At 41.4% G+C, this 21,470-nt stretch overlaps 1 protein-coding gene across 1 annotated transcript; it reads left to right on the forward strand.

Moving 5' to 3' along the window:
* Positions 1 to 3,662: 3,662 nt before the first annotated feature.
* KLF11 (KLF transcription factor 11) lies at positions 3,663 to 19,728 on the forward strand. Its single transcript, XM_020992703.2, is given in 5 exon segments — positions 3,663 to 3,890; positions 8,884 to 9,150; positions 12,343 to 13,324; positions 17,025 to 17,089; positions 17,092 to 19,728. Coding segments are annotated over 4 exon segments (1,542 nt in total). The 5' UTR covers positions 3,663 to 3,890; positions 8,884 to 8,892; the 3' UTR covers positions 17,329 to 19,728.
* The last annotated feature ends 1,742 nt before the right edge of the window (positions 19,729 to 21,470 follow it).

Genomic DNA, 21,470 nt, shown 5'->3' on the forward strand with positions numbered 1-21,470 from the left:
GTATGGCATTGAATAAGTAAATTAATCTAGGTAGAATTCTCATTTTTATTATATTAGCTTGGCCTACCCATGAGCAACTGATATTTTTCCAATTATCTAGATCTGACTTTGTGTGAAAAGTGTTTTGTAATTGTGTTCATATAGTTCCGGGTTTTGTTTGGCAAGTAGACTCCCACATATTTTATAGTGTCTATACTATAAAATGGAATTTCGCTATCTTTTGCTGATGGGCTTTGTTAGTAATATATATAAATGCTGGTGATTTATGGGGGTTTATTTTATAGCCTGTAACTTTGCTAAAGTTGTTTATTATTTCAAGTAGTTTTTTACTTGATTTTCTAGTATTCTCTAAATCCTAAACCATCATATCATCTGCAAAGAGTGATAGCTTTGTTTCTTCTTTGCCTATTCTAATTCCTTCAATTTCCTTTTCTTCTCTAATTGCTACAGCTAACATTTCTAGCACAATATTGAATAACAGTGGTGATAATGGATACCTCTATTTCACCTCGATCTTATTGGAAATGCTTCCAGTTTATCCCCATTGCATATAACGCTTGCTGATGGTTTTTGATAGATGCTGTCATTTTAAGGAAGACTCCATTTATTCGTATGCTCTCTAGTGTTTTTAATAGGAATGGGTGTTGCATTTTGTCAAATCCTTTTTCTGCATCTATTGAGATAATCATATGATTTCTTTTAGTTTTGTTGTTGATATGGTCAACTATGCCGATAGCTTTCCTAATATTGAACCAGCCCTGCATTCTCATTACAAATCCTACCTGGTCATAGTATATTATCCTTGAGACAAGTTGTTGTAATCTCTTTGCTAATTAAAATTTTTGCATCTATATTCATTAGGGAAATTGGTCTGTAATTTTCTTTCTCTGTTTTGGCTCAGGTATCAGCACCACATTTGTATCATAAAAAGAATTTGGTAGGACTCCACCTATTTTCCCAAATAGTTTATATGGTATTGGAATTAGTTGTTCTTCAAATGTTTGATTGAATTCACTTGTAAATACATCTGGCCCTGGAGAGTTTTTCTTAGGGAGTTCACTGATGGCTTGTTCAATTTCTTTTTCTGAAACAGGGTTAGTTTAAGTATTTTATTTCCTCCTCCATTATTCTAAGCAATTTATATTTCTGTAAATATCCATCCATTTCCACTAAGATTGTCAAATTTATTGGCATACAATTGAGCAAAATAGCTCCTAATTATTGCTTTGATTTCCTCTTCAAAATGGGTACATAATTTAGATGTAAAGACTGATACTATAAGCAAACTAGAAGAGCAAGGAATAGATTACCTTTCAAATTTATGGAGAAAGGAAGAATTTATGACCAAACAAGAGATAGAGAACATTATGAAATGCAAAATGGACAGTTTTGATTACATTGAATTGAAAAAGTTTTTGCACAAATAAAGCCAATGTATCCAAGATTAGAAGGGAAAGGGAAAACTGGGAAAGAATTTTTACAACCAGAGTCTCTGACAAAGGCCTCATTTCTAAAATATATAGAGAACTGAGTCAAATTTATAAGAATACAAGTCATTCCCCAATTGATAAATGGTCAAAAGATATGAACAGGCAGTTCTCAGAGGAAGAAACTAAAGCTATTTATAGTCATATGAAAAAATGTTCTAAATCACTATTGATTAGAGAAATGCAAATCAAAATGACTCTGAGGTACCACATCATACCTATCAGATTGGCTAACATGACAAAACAGGAAAATGATAAATGTTGAAGATGTGGGAAAATTGGAACACTGATACATTGTTGGTGGAGTTGTGAAATGATCCAACCATTCTGGAGAGCAATTTGGAACTATGTCCAAAGGGGGAAAAAGTGGGAGTGGAGAAAATTTAAAACTCAAAATCTTATGGAAGTGAATGTTGAAAACTAAAAAGAAATAAATTAATAATAAAAAAAAAGAAACAGAAAGTAAAGGCAGATAAGGAGTTGTTTAATTGTAAAGATAAGGTCACACTGCATATCCCAGATTATTCAATCCAGGAGGAATTTGTATTTTGAATTTTGTAAAGGGATTAGTCATGTGACCCTATCTTTGCTAGAGTAGGAGAGAAAGCTGGAAGGATTGGAGAATTTGGTCATGAAGGGGCCTTAGTTTTGGGTGATGGTGAGTGATGGTGAGATCTCCCTGGTGATCACTCCCATGGGTACCTAAGATACACGGGAGGGCAGTCAATATTTATTATTAGTCACCTATAATATAGGGCTAATGAATTGTGGGGGAGCATGGATGGAGCTTCTGGCCCGATATGGTGGACAAGACATGAGGCACTCACCAATCTGGATCTCCTACATCAGGGTGGGGAATTCTTGATCCTGAATCCAAATGGATTTAGTCAAAAGGCCGAACTTAAGTATCTAGAAGGCCACAGGTTCCTCACCCCTGATCCTAGACCCTCAGCATTTAAATTCCTTTTTGGGTTGAGGAGGAAGTTTCAGAATGAGAAGGCAAGGAGCCTTGGACTAGAAGTCAAGAGTCTCAAGGTTAAGGGTGAATCCTTTTCCCTCTGTATATCAGTTTCCTCCCTCTGTAAAATGGGGATGATAGAAGTCCAAAGAGCACGGATTTAGGACATATTAGAAAGGGAGAAACTGAGGCTGGGAGAGAGGGCAAATGAGTGGCCTGATTACAGGGATCACCGGGGCAGAGTCAAGATGCAGAGATAGCTCTCTGCCTCCAAATCTGGGACTTTCCCCTCTGCACAAACCCCTCTTAATTTTTCCAGTGCCTTTCCTCTTTTAATTACTCCCTTTTTATCTTGTATGTTACTTTGTAGATGTTTGCTCGTTGGCTGCCTCATTAGATTGTGACCTCCTATTTGTATCCTCAGCACTCAGCACAGAGACTGGTACATAGGCGCTTCATAAATGTTTATGAAACGACTGCACCACAAATGCAACTGATGTCCAACTGGTCTGTTTTGAAAGTTTTGTGAATCGTAGTTGTGCAGGATTAATTTCACTTTAGGACAAAGAATGTAGGTTACTGATCTATTTTTATACTGTGTATCCCAAAATACCCCACGTTGGCAGTCTGCGCCGTTCAAATTGAACCCAATCCCAGCAGGAGACAGCGGCCAGAAAAGAGAGGGTAAAGGCCGAGGTGGCCCTTTAAAATACGGCGCTGCCCCGCCTCCAGCCCTCCCCTCAGCGCACCGCAGGGACATCCCCGCCCGCCTCCGCCACCGCCCAGGCCGCCGCCGCCGCTCCCGCCGCCGAGACCTTTCCCCTACTTTCCACCCAGCGATTTAGTTCTCCCGCCCTCCTCCCCCCCTCCCCTAGGTTTCCCCCTCCAAGCCCCGCCCACTCTTTAGCAGTTCAGTTCTCCTGCCTCCCCCTCTTCTCCAGGACTCGCCCTCCCAGCCCCGCCCTCCTCGACACAAACACGTGCCCGCACCCCGCCCCCTGATCACGCCCGGACCAGGCTCCGATCACGCGTCGCCCTACCGCCTTCATTGGCCCGGCGGCTATGAAGTCGCACGGGATTGGTCTAGCCGTCCTCCGTATACTCCGCGGCGGGGCGCGCCGTATTTTGGTTCGCCTCTGAGCCCCGCCCTCCCTCCCGGGCCTCTTCGCGCCCTCCTCCTTCCCCTCCCCTGCCTTACCCCTTCTCCTCCCCTCCCTGCACGTCGAGGGCAGTGGCCTGGGCGGAGCGGTGTGCGCTGGCGGGCGGACTGGCGGAGGCGCGCGCGCCCTGCCCGGGGATCTACGCCGGCTGCTCTCCCCGAAGTCCGTGCAAGGTTTCGGAGAGCCGCCGCTTGCTTTCCCCATGTGCCGCAGCCGCCCGGCAGGAGGTTCTCAGCTAGCGCCTGTTTCGCTGCTTCCCGATCTCTCTCGCCATGCACACCGCCGGTACGGCCAACCCGGGAGATGCGTCCGCTGTGAGTTTCCATGCTGGGCTGATCAAGTTGGGTGGTGGGGATCATGGGCCTCTTTATTTTCTTGCTTTTTTGGGGGGGCGGAGGAGAGGATACTCGTTCACTCTCTTGCCTCCCACCCTGGGGGCGGGGGCATCCTGGGCGTGCAGGAGCGGGGGGGGGGCGGGAAGGCCGGTGCTTTGCTTTGGGAGGGGGCTGTGCTGGTGCAGCCGCTTTCATTCGCTCCTGAGGCTCACACCCCCTTTCCGCCTGGGAGTGGGTGGGTGTGCGTGTTGGGGGGGGAGAGATAGCCCCAGGCTTGCAAGGCAAGGACGTGTGAATGGGTGAGATCCCGCTGCCACCCTAGTCCCGTTAGGTGTCCGGGGCGGGGCAGGGCGGCGTGGCGCGCTGGCCGTCCCAGTGCAGCCTCCGAGAGGGCGCCCAGGGGAGGCCTCTGGCCTCGGGGTGTGGATAACTCATTCGGGGTCGCGCCCTACTGGGTTTCAGAATTGGAGTGGGGAGAGCTCAGGGCTTCCGGCCCAGACTGGCGGGTGGGGGGCAGTCCTGGATGCTGGACTCAGTCTCCCTTTCTTTTTTCCCCCCCACAGCCTCCGCCCCTCCCCCTGAGTCGAAGGGTCTGCCTGCGGGGCCCCACAGGGTAGCCCACCCATGACGTCACCGTGCCCTTGTAGGGAGTGGGTGGTGGCTGGGGCGGGGCAGGGAAGGTGGGGCTCAGGGGGCCCCGCCTCCCAGCCAGATCGCTACTTCCTCACTACAGGGGTTTGGGGTGGAGGTTGGTGGGCAGGGGGAGTTAGATTTTTATGTTGGAAAGACATGTGGGACTTAACCCAGCTGGGGAGAGGGAAGACCTACACCACTCTTCTTGAGGGAAAAATGAACTTGGAAAAAAGAGATGTCACTTTTTCTTTCCTTGGATGTCTCCTTTTGCCCAGGAAGGGCTAGAAATTTACACACATCTACCTTCCCCCCTCCCCCCCAAAAAAAGTCTAAGTCAGGGTCCCTTATCCTTGGGATAAAAACCTTTGGCTTTGGTTTTTTAGTATTTTTATAACTATTTCAGTAGAATTTGTTTCATTTGTAATCCCGGAGGTGTTTGATGCATTTTAAAAACATTATGTGAAGGGGTCCATGGGCTTTACCAAAAGGCCCATGGCACCAAGAAGTTAAGAACCTTTGGGCTGGCTTAGGTGGAAGGTGAAGGGTTTAAAACTGGGCCTTGGTGTTTCCTAACCCCCGAATTCTGCAAATGGAGGAACTGTGACCCCTAGAGACCCAGTGATTTTTCTAAGTTCATACAGTTAGTTTTTGGAAGAGCAAAGACTGCAGTTCTTAAAATCACATAATCTTAGAGCTGGAAGGAATTTAAGAGATTACAGATTTAGAGCCAGAAGGGATCTTAGAGGTCATCTAGTCCAACCCCCTTATTTTGTAGATGAGGAAAAAAGCAGAGGACATACTGAAGAAAACAGATAATAAGTAGAATTGGGGAATGAAACCAGGAGCTATGAATCCGTCTCTGTTTTCATTACGCTGTATTAAACTGCCCCTACTTCAGCAGCTGTCCAGCACAGCCAGTACAGGATGGATGCTCTGCTATAGAGGTTCTTGGCTTTTTTTTTTAATGGTCTTCTTCTTTGGCACTCTGGTGAAGCCAATGGACCCCTTCTCAAAGCAATAATGTTTTGTTTTGTTTTGTTTTAATTCAGAGTTAAAGGAAATGTTAAATTTTGGTTAGAGGTTAGTGAAAATCAAGATGTAATTTTTTTCCCCAGCCAAATTTCTGGATCCGTTGAAATCTACCCACAATTCCCAAGGACCACAAGTTAGGAACTCCTTAACCTGAGTTCTTAACCCAGCATCTGTCTACAGTACCTGTCCTTAAAAAGTAGTGATCCAGCCTTTGATTCAAGTTCCTCCAATAGGGGAGAGGGGGGAGGAAATTCATTGCCTTTCCAGGAAGCCATTCCTCTTTTGGACAGCTCTCATTGTTAATAAGTTATTCCTTATTCAGAATCTGCCTCAGCAGCTTCTGTCTCTTGTTTCTTCTAGTTTTGCTGTTTTGAGTTGTAGAATCTCAGAGCTGGAAAAAAGATCTCAGGTCACATAGTCCATTCAGTGCTGTGGCCTGGATGAGGACCTGTGGAATGAGATCTCAAACCCGTGTCTTCTGACCTTAGGTCCAGCCTCTTAATATGAATAAAAGCTACTTGTGGGCAGGGACTCTTTTTTTTTAAAAGTTTTTAAGTTAAGTTTAAGCTTAACACAGTGTCTTGGTACTGTAAAAATGCTTTTGAATAGTGGTCTTCTACCAAATGAAGTCCAAATTCTTTAGTCTGCTTTCAAAACTCCGGAAGTCTGATTCCCACCCACCTTTCCAGCTTTACCTCTCCCAGGCTGCATACAGCTGGGGTACTCACTATAGCCAGAGATAGTAAGAAAACTCAGATTCAGAAAGGTATTTACATACCATGAGGGGTTTCTAGAAAACCTGGCATTTAATCTTACTCCGTTTTCTTCTCCAACAGGTCTCCCAAGGGGCTATTAGAGTTCCTTAGCAGGTCGCTATTTTCACCAGCTTCATCCTCTTGGCTAATAGAAGGGGGTAGTGGTTCTGAAATATATGGATTTATATTTAGGATTGGGGATGCTTTTGGGCTTTATAAACTTCAACCCACACTGCTAAGATCATTTAAAGTAGTGTTGGGGTTTTTCTTGGGGAGGGTTGTGTGGTGTGGGGGCAGAATGAATGTGTTCACAGATTGCTTTCCTTTGCTTCTAGGTTGCTATTCCTGTTAATGGGGTGCCTGGGTTAGCATGGTTATTGCTGTTATAAGTACAGTTTGGAAAAGGAGCCCCTTTGGGGAAAGCAGTGAGGTCTTGAAGTCTTTGCCTGAGGTTGTGAATAGTTGCTTAGGAAAGAGCCCTGGATTTGCAGTTAGATAATTTAGATTTTATTAATTCCTGCCCTGAGTATGCCACATCCCCTCAATGGGTTACAGTTTCTTCATAAAATGGAAGGAAGGGGTTTGGACTAGATGATCTCTTCAGTCCTTTCAATTTCAGAAACCTCCAAAAGAATTTTTGATTAATGGTGTTATCACAAGCCAGTGTTGGAGACAAGGCCTACTTTGATTTCATGGGTTTGTTTGAAAGGTGTCTCACAGTTCCTCTGTGATAAAGTGAGGGGATTTGACTCCAGGGTCTCTATGGTTCCATCTCATTCTTTTTTCTTTTTTTAACTAGCTCTTACCATCTGATTCTTAATACAGATATTGAGAATTGGGAGGATGGGGAGGAGAAGGCTGTTGACTGATTCAGGAGGAAAGGTGGCCTGATAGAATGAGAAGAATATGACACTGTAATGTAGGAAATCTGGGTTCCAGTTCCCTCGCCCCTTCCCTGGCTCTGTCACTTATTAGCTATATGGTTAGGTATAGATCGTTTAACTGGCATAGGTCTTAGTTAACTCTGTGGGTGGGCAACATGGTATGGTACTTCAACTTAGAAGAAACCTGGGTTCAAATCCTGCCCCATAACCTTTACTAACAAGATGATTTTGGGCTACTTAAAACTTTTTTCCCCGACCTTCAGTTTCTCTATTTATAAAATGGGTCTAATAATATCTGTGATACCTACTTCATGCTCACAGGGTTGTTGTAAGGATCAAATTTGATGGTGTGGTGGAGTGAGGGATTTGGAGTCCAAAGGACCCAGGTTCAAATCTCACCTTTGTTGCTTACTGCATATACAGTCTTAGGAAAGTCAAAACTTCTCTGGGCTTCAGCTTCCTCTTTGATAAAATGAGGGGAGGTTGCATTACATGGCTTCTATAGTTCCTTCCATCTTTAAATCTTAAAACTCTATGATATGTATAACTTATATCCGATTACTTGCCCTCTTGGGGAGGGGAGGGAGGGAGAAAAATGGAACTCAAAATTTTGGAACTCAAAATCTTTCAAAAAATGAATGATGAAAATTATCTTTACATGTAATTGGAAAAATAAAATGCTATTAAATTTTTAAAAAACCCTATGATATAAAGCACCTCCCATGTTAGTTGGTATTATTATATTAGTGGGTATTTCTCCACCAGATATTTATTGAATGCCTGTTATATCCAGTATAGTTGGTTCTGCTTTGTTAGGGATCCAGGAAACTGGAAGACTTGACTTTGCTCTTGAGCTTATAGTTTGATAACCAGGAAGAACCTCCCCTGAGGTAATACTGTAACTTTAGTCAGGTTACAGGTTTTTTTTTTCTAGACATGCTGCTGAAAGCAGGTTTTTCCTAATCCTCTAAAGGGGCTTTGTGAACTCTTCAGAGGGTCAGGGCTCTTCCTAAGCTCCCTTGGAGGCGGTTGCTTGGTCTAGACAGGTGCCACTTAGTCCTGGAGTCCATTGGTGAAGGTGATGGGTGTGCTGGAATTCACCATTGGGGGGGGGAGGTGGATCTGCACCGAGCATAGTTGTTCCAGTTGAGGCTCTGCTCTGGCTTTTACTTCTGTGGTTCAGGTTTTAATCATTTATTCTGAAAAACATATATTTTTTAAAAAATCTTTTCTAGAAATCAGTGTGCTTCATATGAGAATGCCTTTCTGTTAAGTACGTTTTTTTCTTTCCCAGGTATGGTTTTAAAAAGAGAAAGTGAAATTCCACTTAGGAAATGTGGTTTAAAAGAAAAGAAATTTAATAGAAAATGGAATTAGTAGGAGTCTGTCTTAGCCCTTGTAATAGACAAAGGGTTCTGGTGTTGGTATATGATAATGATTGTACAGTAGCAGATATAGAACTGAATGGACCATAGAGACCATACAGTTATAGCCCCTTACTCCTATTTTTCAAGAGAGGAAATCTAATAGTAGGTAGCAAAGCCGAAATTTCAACCTAGGACCGTGTTCCTCCTCCACCATAATGCTTCACAAAATTATTCAACTACAAGAAAATTGATTGTGATTTGTTTCTCTTCAGGCTGACATCATGGACATATGTGAATCTATCCTGGAAAGGAAGCGACATGACAGTGAGAGGTCTACATGTAGTGTTTTGGAGCACACAGACATGGAAGCTGTTGAAGCTCTTGTTTGCATGAGTTCCTGGGGTCAAAGATCCCAGAAAAGTGACCTCTTAAAAATAAGACCACTTACTCCAGTCTCGGATTCAGGAGACTTCACTGCCTTGCATGGTGAAGCTGTCCTGTCTGAGTTAGCAAAGGACTTCCATTCTCTTTCTACTCTGGTAAGAAAGGGAGGGTTTAAGTGGGGGCAGATAGGAGGGTGGGGTGGGGAGTGTTTTTGAAATGGCTGTGTGTATATATAATTCAGCCCCTTGTCTATTAGATTATTATTGCTGGGCTTTAGTACTTCACTACCCACTGTGGGAACTTCCACTGATTGAGATTGTAACTCCTCTGCAACGTGGAAGAAGGGGGCAGCCTTGATGATGAGCTCTTCTACCTTAGTTGGGCTGGTCTTCAGAAAGCTCACTGGGCATAGCCTTTGAAAGCCCACACCACAGTGAGGCACTAGAACAGGACATTAGTTTTAGCTTGGTTTTTCTATGAAAGTATTTGTCTTGGGTAAGTACAGTGAGTTTCTGTGAAAAGTGTTATTTGGCCTCCCTGCAGAGGAGGCCATCTTACCATCTAATGCATCTTTCCTTTTACACATCACAGTTAGTCCTCAAACGGTCAGGGAACAAAATTTGCCTGCTTACATGGGTCTTTCCAAGGTCAATGGTATCCCAGCAGCTCAGGTGAGGAAAATACACTGTGAAATGGTAGCAGTGTGCCCCTTAGTATTTTGGGTGATGCTAAAGCATTTATCCCTTGGAGCATCCAGTAGATTAAATGGGGTGCTAAAATTTGGACATACGCCTCTGCCTTATTTCTCTTTGTCATCATCATTTTGATTAGTCCAAGCAGGACTACTTCCTCAGGCAAAATTGCTAAGTGTGTTTTTTTTTTAATTTAATTTTTTTAATTTTTTCCATATGCTTTTGAGTTGAAAATTTTTCTCCCTTTTCCTCACCCCCACCCTCCTCAAGACAGCACGCAGTCTGATATAGACTTTACATTTACATACCCATTAAACATACTTTCACGTTAGTGAAGTTGTAAGTAAAAATTAAAACCAATAGGAGGAACCATCAGAAAGATGAAACAAAACTCCACAGAAGGTAAAAATAAGTGATAGCGATTCGACTTCCATAGTTCTTTCTTTGGATGTGGACAGCATTATCCATCCCGAGGCCTCTGGAAATGTCTTAGATCCTCATAATGCTGAGAAAGGTTCAGTTTAACAATCTTAGTCATTGCATAACATGGCTGTTATTGTGTACAAAGTCCTCTTGGTTCTGCTCACTTCACTCAGCATCAGACCATATAAGTCTTTCCAGATTTTTCTGAAGTCAGCCTGTTCATCATTTCTCATAGCACAATAGTATTCCATTACATTCATATACCACAACTTGCTCAGCCATTCCCCAATTGATGGACATCCTCTCAATTTCCAATTCTTTGCCACCATAAAAAGAGCTGCTACGAATATTTTTGCACATGTGGGTCATTTTCCCATTTGTATGATCTCTTTGGGATCTAGCCCTAGAAGTGCTATTGCTGGATCAAAGGGTATGCACATTTTTGTAGCCCTTTGGGCATAGTTCCAAATTGTTCTCCACAATGGTTGGATCATTTCACAACTCCACCAACAATGTATTAGTGTTCCAATTTTCCCACATCTGCTTCAACATTTATCATTTTCCTGTTTTGTCATTTTGGCCAACCTGATAGGTGTGATGTGATACCTCAGAGTTGTTTTGATTTGCACGAAATGTGTTTTTTAAGGTATTCCCTGGCACAAGTGCCCATCTCAGATGCCTCACACCAAGCCCTTGCTGCCACGGCCCCACTCTCCATGCTGCTCCCTCTTACCTAAGGTATCCAGTGAAATTTTCTTGTCCTAGATTCAATCTTACAGGGATGTCATTTCTGTGCCTTCTGAAATAACTACTTAACTACTTGATGACTTAGCAGATCAGCTTGTGTTAATGAGTAGGGGCTAGAGCAGAATTAGGGTTATCCTTTTCTTTCTAGGTAATATGTATTTTAACTGGGACTTTCTGGACTTAATACTCCTCTTTTTTAACTGTATTAGTGATTGTGATGATGGAAATTTAATTGAAACGTTACCTAAAAATTACGACTCTCCGTAAGTGGAGTATTCTGCCTGAGGAGGTTGTGGACTCCCACTCAATGGAGGTCTTCAAATAAGGGTCAATGACTACTTGTTGGATATTGCCGAAGGGACTCTCATTAATGTATGGGTAGGACTAGATGACTAAAATATATACATTTATAGAAAGAATATTTGAAATTGTTTCCTGGGTTTTGTTCTCTAGATGATTCCCCTACTTCTATCTTTACCTGAAGATGTATTTGTTAGTGAACTTTGTCAGCAAGGGTGAAATATGGGGCAGAAGTTCAGATCCTCGAGGTGGCCACCAGAAGTGAGATTGGCCTCAAGCCCATGATTTGGAGAGAAGTGCTGAAAGGACTGTAGTGTAGAAGTGTGATGGGTCAGTGTTTGATGAAGTAAGACTGTGAAAATGATGACAGTGTTTCAGAGACCCTTTAAACTTGTACTGGGTGCAGAACAACAGGGAATGGATAGAAAACAGGGATTGAAAAAATAATACAGGGAGGAGGCAGTTTTCTGGAGAATTTAGTACCTGAGGCATAATCATACGTGTCTCAGAATAGTGATGTCTAATGGATTGAGGCTCCAATTGAAATTTTGTTTTTAAAGAATTCTAAATTATGTCTAATTGCAGAAATTACATTGTTTCACTGTGTACATCTGAAGTTGCATGATCTAAGAAAAAGGAAAGAACGAGGGGAATGGCATTTCCTGCACTTCTGTGCGTTAGTATGTGCACTGTTTGAAGTGTGTGGGAAGAGAGAATGGATGCTTACATAGAAAAAGTGGAAAAAGCTTGGAGAATGAAGGGGCTTTTTTAACAGGTTCTGCCCATCAGGGCTGCTATAAGATATTATACATTGAGATTTCTTTTTACTGGAATCTGTAAACTTGGTCATTCTGGTTTCTTAAGCCATTTGTTTCTTAGAATATTTAAATTATTTTGTTTATGTCTTCACTATAGACGAATCATATTCTAAAGGTATATCCTTTAAAAGCAACCTGAAGGGAGCCACTAGGTGGCGCAGTGGATAGAGCACCGGCCCTGAAGTCAGGAGGACCTGAGTTCAAATATGGCTTCAGACCAAACACTTGACACTTACTAGCTGTGTGACCCTCGGCAAGTCACTTAACCCCAGTTGCCTAAAAAAAAACACAAAACTGTAAAAGCAACCTTAAGCCTCTGTGATAACTTTTTCATACCTTGCCTTCAGACCTTGTTCTTTCTTTTCAGTGCATGACTCCCCCTCACAGTCCCGATCTTCTTGAACCGTCTACTTCATTGCTTCTTCCCTCCCAAGTCACTGCTTCCCAAACAGGAACAGGCCAAGCAGTCTATCCGGCTACCTCTGCAAATATGACCTCTGTTTTGGTAGCCAAATTGTCAAGAATGAAGATGGAGTCAGGGCTGTCCAGGCAGAAGCCAGAGGTGCCAGAGCCAGCTTCTCTTCAGCCCTACAAAGCCATGGTAACCAGTGTGATCCGCCACACTGGGGACAGTTCTGCTTCCTCTCACATTCCTGCACCCCAAGGAGAAATGGAAGGTGGTTCAGGCAACAGAAATTCCATAGGCCTGAAGGAAACTCACCACTCAGGAATTTCTGAAGCTTTTCAGGCCTTGCACCTTGAGAGTGGTTTAAACCATGCTAATCTGGTCCCCTGTCCGCCTCGCTTACAAAGTTCTGGTTCTTTTCTTCCTGATAAAGGACAACAGGGGGTGTGGCCCATCACAACACAGACATGCTCACCAAAGAATTGTGACGGTGATGCCCCAAGGAAAGCTGCCTCTTATATTTCTGTCCCTGTTCCCGTCCACCCTCCCCCCGTCCTTTGCCAAATGATTCCTGTGACTGGTCAGAGTGGTGGAATGGTTTCAGCTTTCTTGAAGCCTTCCCCAGCAAACCCAGCCCCCATCAAGCCCATTTTACCCCAGACTGCTTCGATCTCTCAGCCTGTGCTTATGGGAACGTCAGTGCCTCAAGGAGCTGTTATGTTGGTCTTCCCCCAGCCGGCAACTTGCCAACCAAATGTCATGACTCTGGGGAACACCAAGTTACTCCCTCTTGCCCCGGCTCCGGTCTTCATTACACCCAGTCAAAATTGTGTCCCTTCAGTAGACTTTTCCCGAAGAAGAAATTATGTTTGTAACTTTCCAGGATGCCGGAAAACTTATTTCAAAAGTTCCCACCTCAAGGCCCATCTTCGTACTCACACTGGTGAGTATGTATTTAGGAAAATCAGATATTCCCAGAATTTCAGGCCAAGTGGTTAAGAAATTGCCCTACATCTTTTTTGATGGGAAAATGTGAACATATAGGGGAACAATGATGTGACTGATTTATGGGTCTTATTCTTCCACTGATAGAATAGTGATATGGAAGCAGTAGGACATTCTGATTTAACTGGTTGTTAACCACGAGAGGCTGGATAAACACTTGGAGTGTGGGTCAGGAGTTCTTAACCTGGGATCCATAGATCCCTGAGGGGACCATGGAAAGGTTTCAGGGAGTCTGTGAACTTGGATGGGAGAAAAATTACATCTTCGTTTTCACTAACCTCTGACTGAAACTTAGCATTTTGTTCAGTTATTTAAAAACATTGTTCTGTAACCAGGTCCGTTGGCTTCTCCAGGTGACCAAAGGGATCCACGATACAAAAACGGTTAGAAACTACAAGCATGGGTTAGTTTGAGTGATGTCTGAAGTTCCTTCCAACTCAGATTTTATTAATATTCCTAGGAAACAGCAGTTTTCATTTACCAAGCATCATTTAAAATTTTTTTTTAATTCAGATTCAACATATATTAAATGCATACTTTGAGTATAGCACTGTGCTTGGTGTTGGAAATGATAGGAAAGTTATAAAAGAAATGAGTACTTACTCTTCATGGAGCTTATGATAATTGATGATTCTGAAGACACTTCAGGATGTTTCAGGTCTTCACAGTGCTCATTATGAGCATTAGTTTTAGTACCAGAGTAGTTCCAGTTGATAGGAATAGTGAACAAACTTCTTTTTTTTAACTGTACTTGGTACTATACCATATAAGACATTTGGTACTATGGCATATACAACACTATCCATTTCTTTCCCCTTATGAATATTTTGCATTTTAGAAAGTGTACCTTTTGCAAAAGCAGTCTCAGTGCCCAAGTACAAAAAAAAATAGCAAAAATATGGTAAAATATCATTGATTGGACATATGAGTGGGAGGATCAGTCTGAATTAAGAGTCTTTTTAAAGGGCAATGCAATTTGGTAATGTCAACATGTGTATTTTAATTCTACTTTCATAGATCAGAATTATTGGTGATTAACATTATGAAAATACCAACCTAAGCCCACAGATTGATTTTTAAGAACAGAGACAGCTAAAATATTTAGGTGGTAATTCCTCTAGAAAATTTTGTTTGTGCCAGTAAATCCTGTCTATGCTAGTACCAAGGTACTGTCTGTCTGAACTGCTGAATGTGGCATTTGTGATAATGGGGTTTTGTTATACATGAAGCCAGCATCCATCAGTGGCAGCAAGAAAATGGCATAGGGTAGGAAGGAAGTAAAAACAGGCCCTCTTCTTGCTACCCTCAACTTAATTTAAAACCTCTCCTTTGGAGGTGTTCTAAGATAGGAAAGTTCCACATCCTAATTAATGGTTTATCTGTGCAAGGCACTAAATCTCATAATACTACATTGATCCATTTTTCAGTTAAATCATTTTAAAAGCATATTGTGTTCAGTTTGATAATTGTATTGAGTGCTGGGTTTTTCATAAGAAGCTAAAACTTTGGACAAGAATAAATATTTTATATATAGCATTTAAAGAATTATAGGATTTACAACAGAAATACACTTTAGAGATGATCCACTCTGGTTCTTCATTTTCCTGATGGGATCGATCTCTTCCAGCATGCTCATTATTGTCCTAGCCCACCTAACATAAAAATAATAAAGCAAGAAAAGGGACTGCTCATAATAATCAGACAACAGGTCCAGATGCTTAAAACAGAATTAGTAAATTTATTCGTTTTCTGTATGGATGAGCCTGCTGTAACAGAGCCTTGGATTTAGAGTCGGAGAACTTGGTTTTGTTGTTAACTTCTTTGTGATTTCCTCTGGCCTCAGTTTCTTCCGCTGTAAAATGAGGTTGGTGGGCTAGGTAGCCTCTAATGTCCATTCTAACTCCACAGTTATTAGCCTGGAATGTCAGGACCTGGTCTCTCAATCCTCTGGACGTTTCCTCTGCCCTGTGTCTGCAGATACATCACTAAAGACAGGCTGCCTAGCAGTGGAGGATGGGAATTTTCCTGAGGGCATTTAGGCTAAACTTTGCCTGTTTACGGTCTCCTGCCCTTAGCTAGGTGTTGAAGACCCGAGGAAATTACAGACCTTTGTTCTTTGAAAAGTTCCACAAGAGACCTTTTTTGTTGTTGTTGCTCAGTTTCAGTCTTGTCTGACTCTTCATGACCTCATTTGGGGTTTTCTTGGCAAAGGTATTGGAGTGGTTTGCCATTTCCTTCTCCATCTCATTTGACAGACAAGGAAACTGAGGCAGACAGGATCAAGGGACTTGTCCAGGGTCACACAGGTTGTGTCTTGAGGCTAGATTTGAACTCGGGGAGATGGGTCTTCCTGACTCCAGGCATTCCGCTTCACCACCTGGCTGTCGCATAAGAGACTTTAGTCCAGGGGTGGGGAACCTGAGGCCTCGAGGTCCTCAAGTGCGGCCCTTTGAATCCAAATCTGAATCCCAAAAGGATTTGTTCTGAGAAGTTTGGATTCAGTTAAAGGGCCATTTTAAGTGTAGTTTTACTGACCTCAGTATCAGTTTCACCAAAATTTGAAATTTTGGAGGCTCAGTAATATAAATGCCTTGCTTTTTGTGTTCAGGCAATACTCTCAGCAAGCATTTATTGAGCATTTATGTTTAAGGTATGAAGCAGAGGCCTAAATAGATTCTTACTCTCAAGGAGTTTCTAGTACATTTCAAGACATAAGATACAGTAGCAGTATAAAAGATAACAGATACATATAAGAAGCGATGCAAGCACTGATGTTCCAGCAACCCTGCAAGAGAGGATAGTGTGGCAGCTAGGTGGCTCAGTTCATAGAGTGCCAGGCCTGGAGTCAGGAAAAGACTCATCCTCCTGAGTTCAAATCCACAGCCTCAGACATTTACTAGCTGGGTGACCCTGGGCAAGTCATTTAACCTTGTTTATGTCAATTTCCTCACCTGTAAAATGAGCTAAAATGGTAAACCATTCCTAATATCTTTGCCAAGAAAACCCCGAATGGAGTCATGAGGAGTAGGATATAAGTAAAACAACCCTAGAACAAAAAGGCTAGTACTAGGGTTAGGCAGCTCAGTGGTACAGTGGATAGAGTGCTAGACTTGGAGTTTCAGTCCTGCCTGGGACATTGACTAGCTATGTGACCCATTACCTAAGTGGGCAAGTTGCTTAACCTCTCAACCTCAGTTTCCTCAGCTGTGAAAGAGAGATAATACTAAGTGCTTAGCCTTACAGGGTTGTTGTGAGTATCAGATGAGATCATGTGGTTTTTTTTGTTTGTTTTTTTGGCAGTTGGGGTTAAGTGAGTTGCCCAGGGTCACACAGCTAGTGTCAAGTGTCTGAGACTGGATTTGAACTGAGGTCCTCCTGACTTCAGGGCTGATGCTCTGTCCCCTGCACCACCTAGCTGCCCTGAGATAATGTGTTTAAGGTGCTTTTCAAAACTCAAAGTGCTGTTTAAATGCTAGCTATTTTTGTTGTTTATCGTCTCCATTTTTGTTGCATTGTTGAAGAAAAAGAGAGAGAGGCAGTGTGATATAAAAGAAAAGGCCAGAAATTGCCCTGTTTAGATGGTTAATGTTTTCTCTTTTTTTAAACTTGTGTCTCCCTTCCTTCCTTCCCGCTCGTAGGAGAGAAGCCTTTCAACTGCAGCTGGGCAGGTTGTGATAAAAAATTTGCTCGTTCAGATGAACTTTCTCGAGACACCGCAGAACTCATACAGGAGAAAAGAAATTTGTGTGCCCCGTGTGTGCTCGGCGCTTCATGCGGAGTGACCACTTGACAAAGCACGCCCGGCGTCACATGGCGGCCAAGAAGATCCCAAACTGGCAGGCCGAAGTAGGCAAATTAAACAGAATTGCTTCATCAGAGAAGCCGGGAAGCACCGGGGTGGCTTTGAGCCCACTAGTCCCCATGCCACCATGCTCTGCCTAAGGAATCATTCAGGACATGATCTGCGTCTGATGTTTTTTAAAAGCCTTTATTCAGAACACTTACCGTAAGGGCTGAAACACAGAATGGACATAATTTTTTTTCAGGGTTTTTTGAGCAGTTCCTGGTGAAAGCATGTTGTTAACACTTTTTTTTTCTTTGAGGCCCTGTTCACAATTACAGTTTTGAAGTTTAAGAAACTCTTGGGTTTTTTTTTAAAAGGAAAGTGTTCCAAAAATTGATAAATCTGAATCACCAGCATTGAAAGAAAACATCTTAGCCATGAAGTTTACAGAATCTTGATTCACTTAACCTTTGTAGTCAGAATTTTTTTTTTTTTACAAAATGTTACAGGGTACTAATTTTTATACTAGTATTTTCTATAAAGGTATTTATATCGTAATTACTTTGCAAGCTGTTTTTTATTAATAATGAAAAACATTTTTTATAATTATCCAGCTTGGTAAACTTGGAACATCATCCAGGCAAAAGAAATCATTAGTCATGGTCAGCATAAGAATTTTTAAGACCCATAAATGATTGACTAAGGGCCTTTTAAAGAAAAAAAAATGCTGTCACCTTCTCAAAACATTTCAAAAGTTTGTCTAGTCATTTAAAGTAGATACCCTAAGCCATACTTATGACCTAGGGATCCAAAATGTTAAGAGGACCAAGACCTGCCAATTGCATATAGAGTGGCTTGTATGCTGTTGAGTAAGAAACTGCCTCGTGATTTAAATGTTCTTCATTTAAGACAATTACTTTTATGTTGTAATTTGGATGTTTGTGTTCACTCTTGCAAACCATTCCCATTCTCTTATCTCACAAATGGTGACCTTAGGATTTATGGTATGTTGTGTGTGTAAATTGACCTTTTCAGGTAAATGGAAGTGACCCATTGAATGGTTTTTTTTTCCTTTCTGTTCACCAAAGTACTTTACTTTTAAAGTGAAATATGTGTTGACTGGCCAACTCTGGTCTTTAATTCCCTCACATCAAGAACAGAAAATAACGTTGCAAGTGTCCATTTTAGAAAAATAACTTAACCGCTCAATAGCTTTTGTAACTGGAGAATGAAAGTGATTTTTGGAAGCAGCAGAGAAGAATGTTTATAAATGGGAAGACATGAAGGAGAAGGCAGAAGTTAGTTGACGCTTTCCTTTGCAATCCACTGCTACCATTTGTTAAGGTTTTTTTTGTTTATTTGTTTCCCAGACCCTGGAGGAATTCTTCTGTTTTGTCCATCAAGGCACAAAAATTCTTTTTTGTTAAGCATTGCACTGTAGTTCTAGACAGTTAGACAGTAGGGATTGCATTGTATGTTGCACTACTACTATAATTTAGAAAGTTTATGTACTTAGATTTTTACATATGAACATAGTTATTGGCAGTTTACCTTTATAAAACTTATGGTAAATTGAAATGTTGAATTTGGTGTTACAAAGTTTTGTGCCTAGCTTATTTGTTGAGGCCCTTATTCAAAGATATTAAACTATTCCAACCCCACCCACTCACCCCCTTCACTATCTTTAGTGATCTTTATGCTACCTAACGTCACTATGTTATTTAACCTATATGTAAGTGATGTGTTTGGAATTCACCTATTAGACTGTAGAGGTTTTGATACAGTTGTAAAAGTAACATAATTTCATATGTATATTTTATGGTTTTTTACTTTTCTTCCCCCAACCCTTCAATCCCAAATCTACTATAAGTAGCGCTAGCTACTAAGTCAGCATCCAGAATTTTATGATTGTATATATTCTGTAGGGCCCCCAGTTTGTGTATTTTTCCTAATTAGGACATACAAAATTATGAGTCCTACTATTAGTACTCTGGAATATGGATGGATTTAAGGGAATTAGTCTTTGAGTGTTTGGTTGGGATTTTCAGATTGTTTCATTCCCCTGAGAAAGAGGACTTAACTGGTTGATTCTTTAAAACATACACACAAATTTTATTTGTACTGAAAATGGTTTTTATTTATGCTTCCATTCTTGAATTAGGCTAGAAAAGCTATAGAAATATCCTTAGTAAAATTCTTTTTGGTTCTCTTATTTCTTTTGTCCCTTTTTGAGGATATAGGGTTGGGAAGCAAGTCCCTTATGAAGAGAAGTTAACTCATGAACCAGAACTTTGTTGTTGTTATTTTTTTGCCTAGGTTCAGAGGCCTTCCTCTGAAATCTCGGGCTATTATGGATTGAGAATGATGAGGCAAATTTTCCCTGTGCACTTTATTGCCTGAGTAATTTCTCTTGATTTTTTTGAGCCTTTTTTTAAGTTCCAAGAATAAAATTTAAAATGTTTCATAATTGTTTTTATAACAGACTTTTTCAGCCTCTTATTTAATGAAACTGTAATGTAACTTTTTTCTTTGAATCACATAAAACTTTTGAATTGCAAGTTGTGTGTTTTCTTTTAATTGTGTAGCACCAATATTTTACATTCAGTACCTGTCATAAGAAAAATCTTCAAAGTCCTTTGTGACTTTGAATCCCAATTTAGGCCTTTCACAAAAACACAAAAGGTTTTGTAGTCTTCCACTGCTTAGTGTCCGTTAGCATCTCTGTAAGCTTCATCCTGATGGAAAAAATACACGGGCCAAATTGTTTCTATGTTGGGAAATGGAAACCCAACAATCTTCCTGACTTGAAAGTGGGATGGGAACTTGGGGGAGAAAATTCAGAAGTGAGATTGACTAAGGTTCTCTGAATCTCCAGGTTGGCTACTGTGCCATCCTGCCTTCATGTCTTACCTTGCCAGTGGATTAATTTTCTGATGGCTGAGGAATGAAGAATTAGGAGAATTTCGCCTGGTAGTACAGTATTACAATATTGTAGGGAGGAGGGGCAAGAATTAGTGCACTTTCTTTTTCACCCAGATAGCTACTGAAACAAATGAAAGTGAAGTGAGGGAAAAAAGCAATACTGGATGCAGTTGGTTGGGAGAATAGGGCTGTTTAGAGATTAGTTCTGATGGTATCTCCTCTTGAATTCTACTCAAGGATAGTTGCTGAGATTTTTGGAGAATGTGAAGCTAATTTTCTCTGAAAACCCCATATTCCTATTCAGTTGCTTTTTCTTGGCTCTGATAGGACAGAATGGGTTAGACATTCTCTCCTGCCAGCTGAGTGCTTAAATAAAGCAATAGGTTTCGATGAACAACTTTTATAAGGATGAAAAGTACCAGGATTGTAGAATTTGATGGAGCTGGAAAGGACCACAAAGGTAATCTAATCCTATCTCTTCATTTTGCAGATGAGAGATGAAAATATTAAGGCCAGGAGTGTTACAAGTATAAGGTTTTCCATTTAGTAAGCTAACAAGCATTTATTTTGTACCTAGTACATGCCAGGTACTGTGCTGAATGCCAGGTATGCAAAGAAAGCCAAATGACAAGTCTCTCCTCTCAAGGAGCTCAGTGTAGTGGGGGAGACAACATGTAAACAACTATGGACAAATAAGATTTAGAGTATAAATTGGGGATAAAACAGCAGAGAAAAGGCACTAGCATTAAGGAAAACCAGGAACCCTTGTAGAGGTTGCAATATTTTTTATAAATTTTTTTCAATCAGCAAAATCCTTTCTACCTTCTCCCAACTACATTGAAAATGAAAGAAAAATAAAACATCTGTTATAAACATAGTCAAGCAAAACAAAATTTCACTTTGACCACATCCAAAAAATGTCTCCTGAAGGACTCTGAGGCCCTCCATGTTTCTATCAGGAGTTGGGTAACAAGTTTCATTATTAATCCTCTTGTATCATGGTTGATCATTACACAGATCAGAGTCCTAAGTCTTTGAAAATTGTTAGTGTTCTGTTCTGTAAATTGTTCTCCTGGTTCTGTTTACTTCATTCTACATCAGTTCATGTTCATCTTCCTAGATTTCTCCAAAACCATCCATCCCTAGAAGGTAAAATTTAACTAAGAGTTGAAGGAGGCTAGAAGACAGATGAGATTCAAATCCAACCTGGGACCTGAAGCTGGAAGGTGTTACTAAAGGCCACCTTGTTCTACTCCTTCACCTTACAGAGGAGAGAACTGATCACAACCCAATCTCCCCTGACTAAATCCAGCATTCTTTATGTGACTCCATGCTGTCTTGGACACACTGCCTTGCACTGTGAATCCTTTGCCTTAAG

Source organism: Phascolarctos cinereus, unplaced genomic scaffold (genome assembly GCF_003287225.1).
Source record: "Phascolarctos cinereus isolate Bilbo 61053 unplaced genomic scaffold, phaCin_HiC Scaffold_2;HRSCAF=192, whole genome shotgun sequence".
Taxonomy (NCBI): domain Eukaryota; kingdom Metazoa; phylum Chordata; class Mammalia; order Diprotodontia; family Phascolarctidae; genus Phascolarctos; species Phascolarctos cinereus.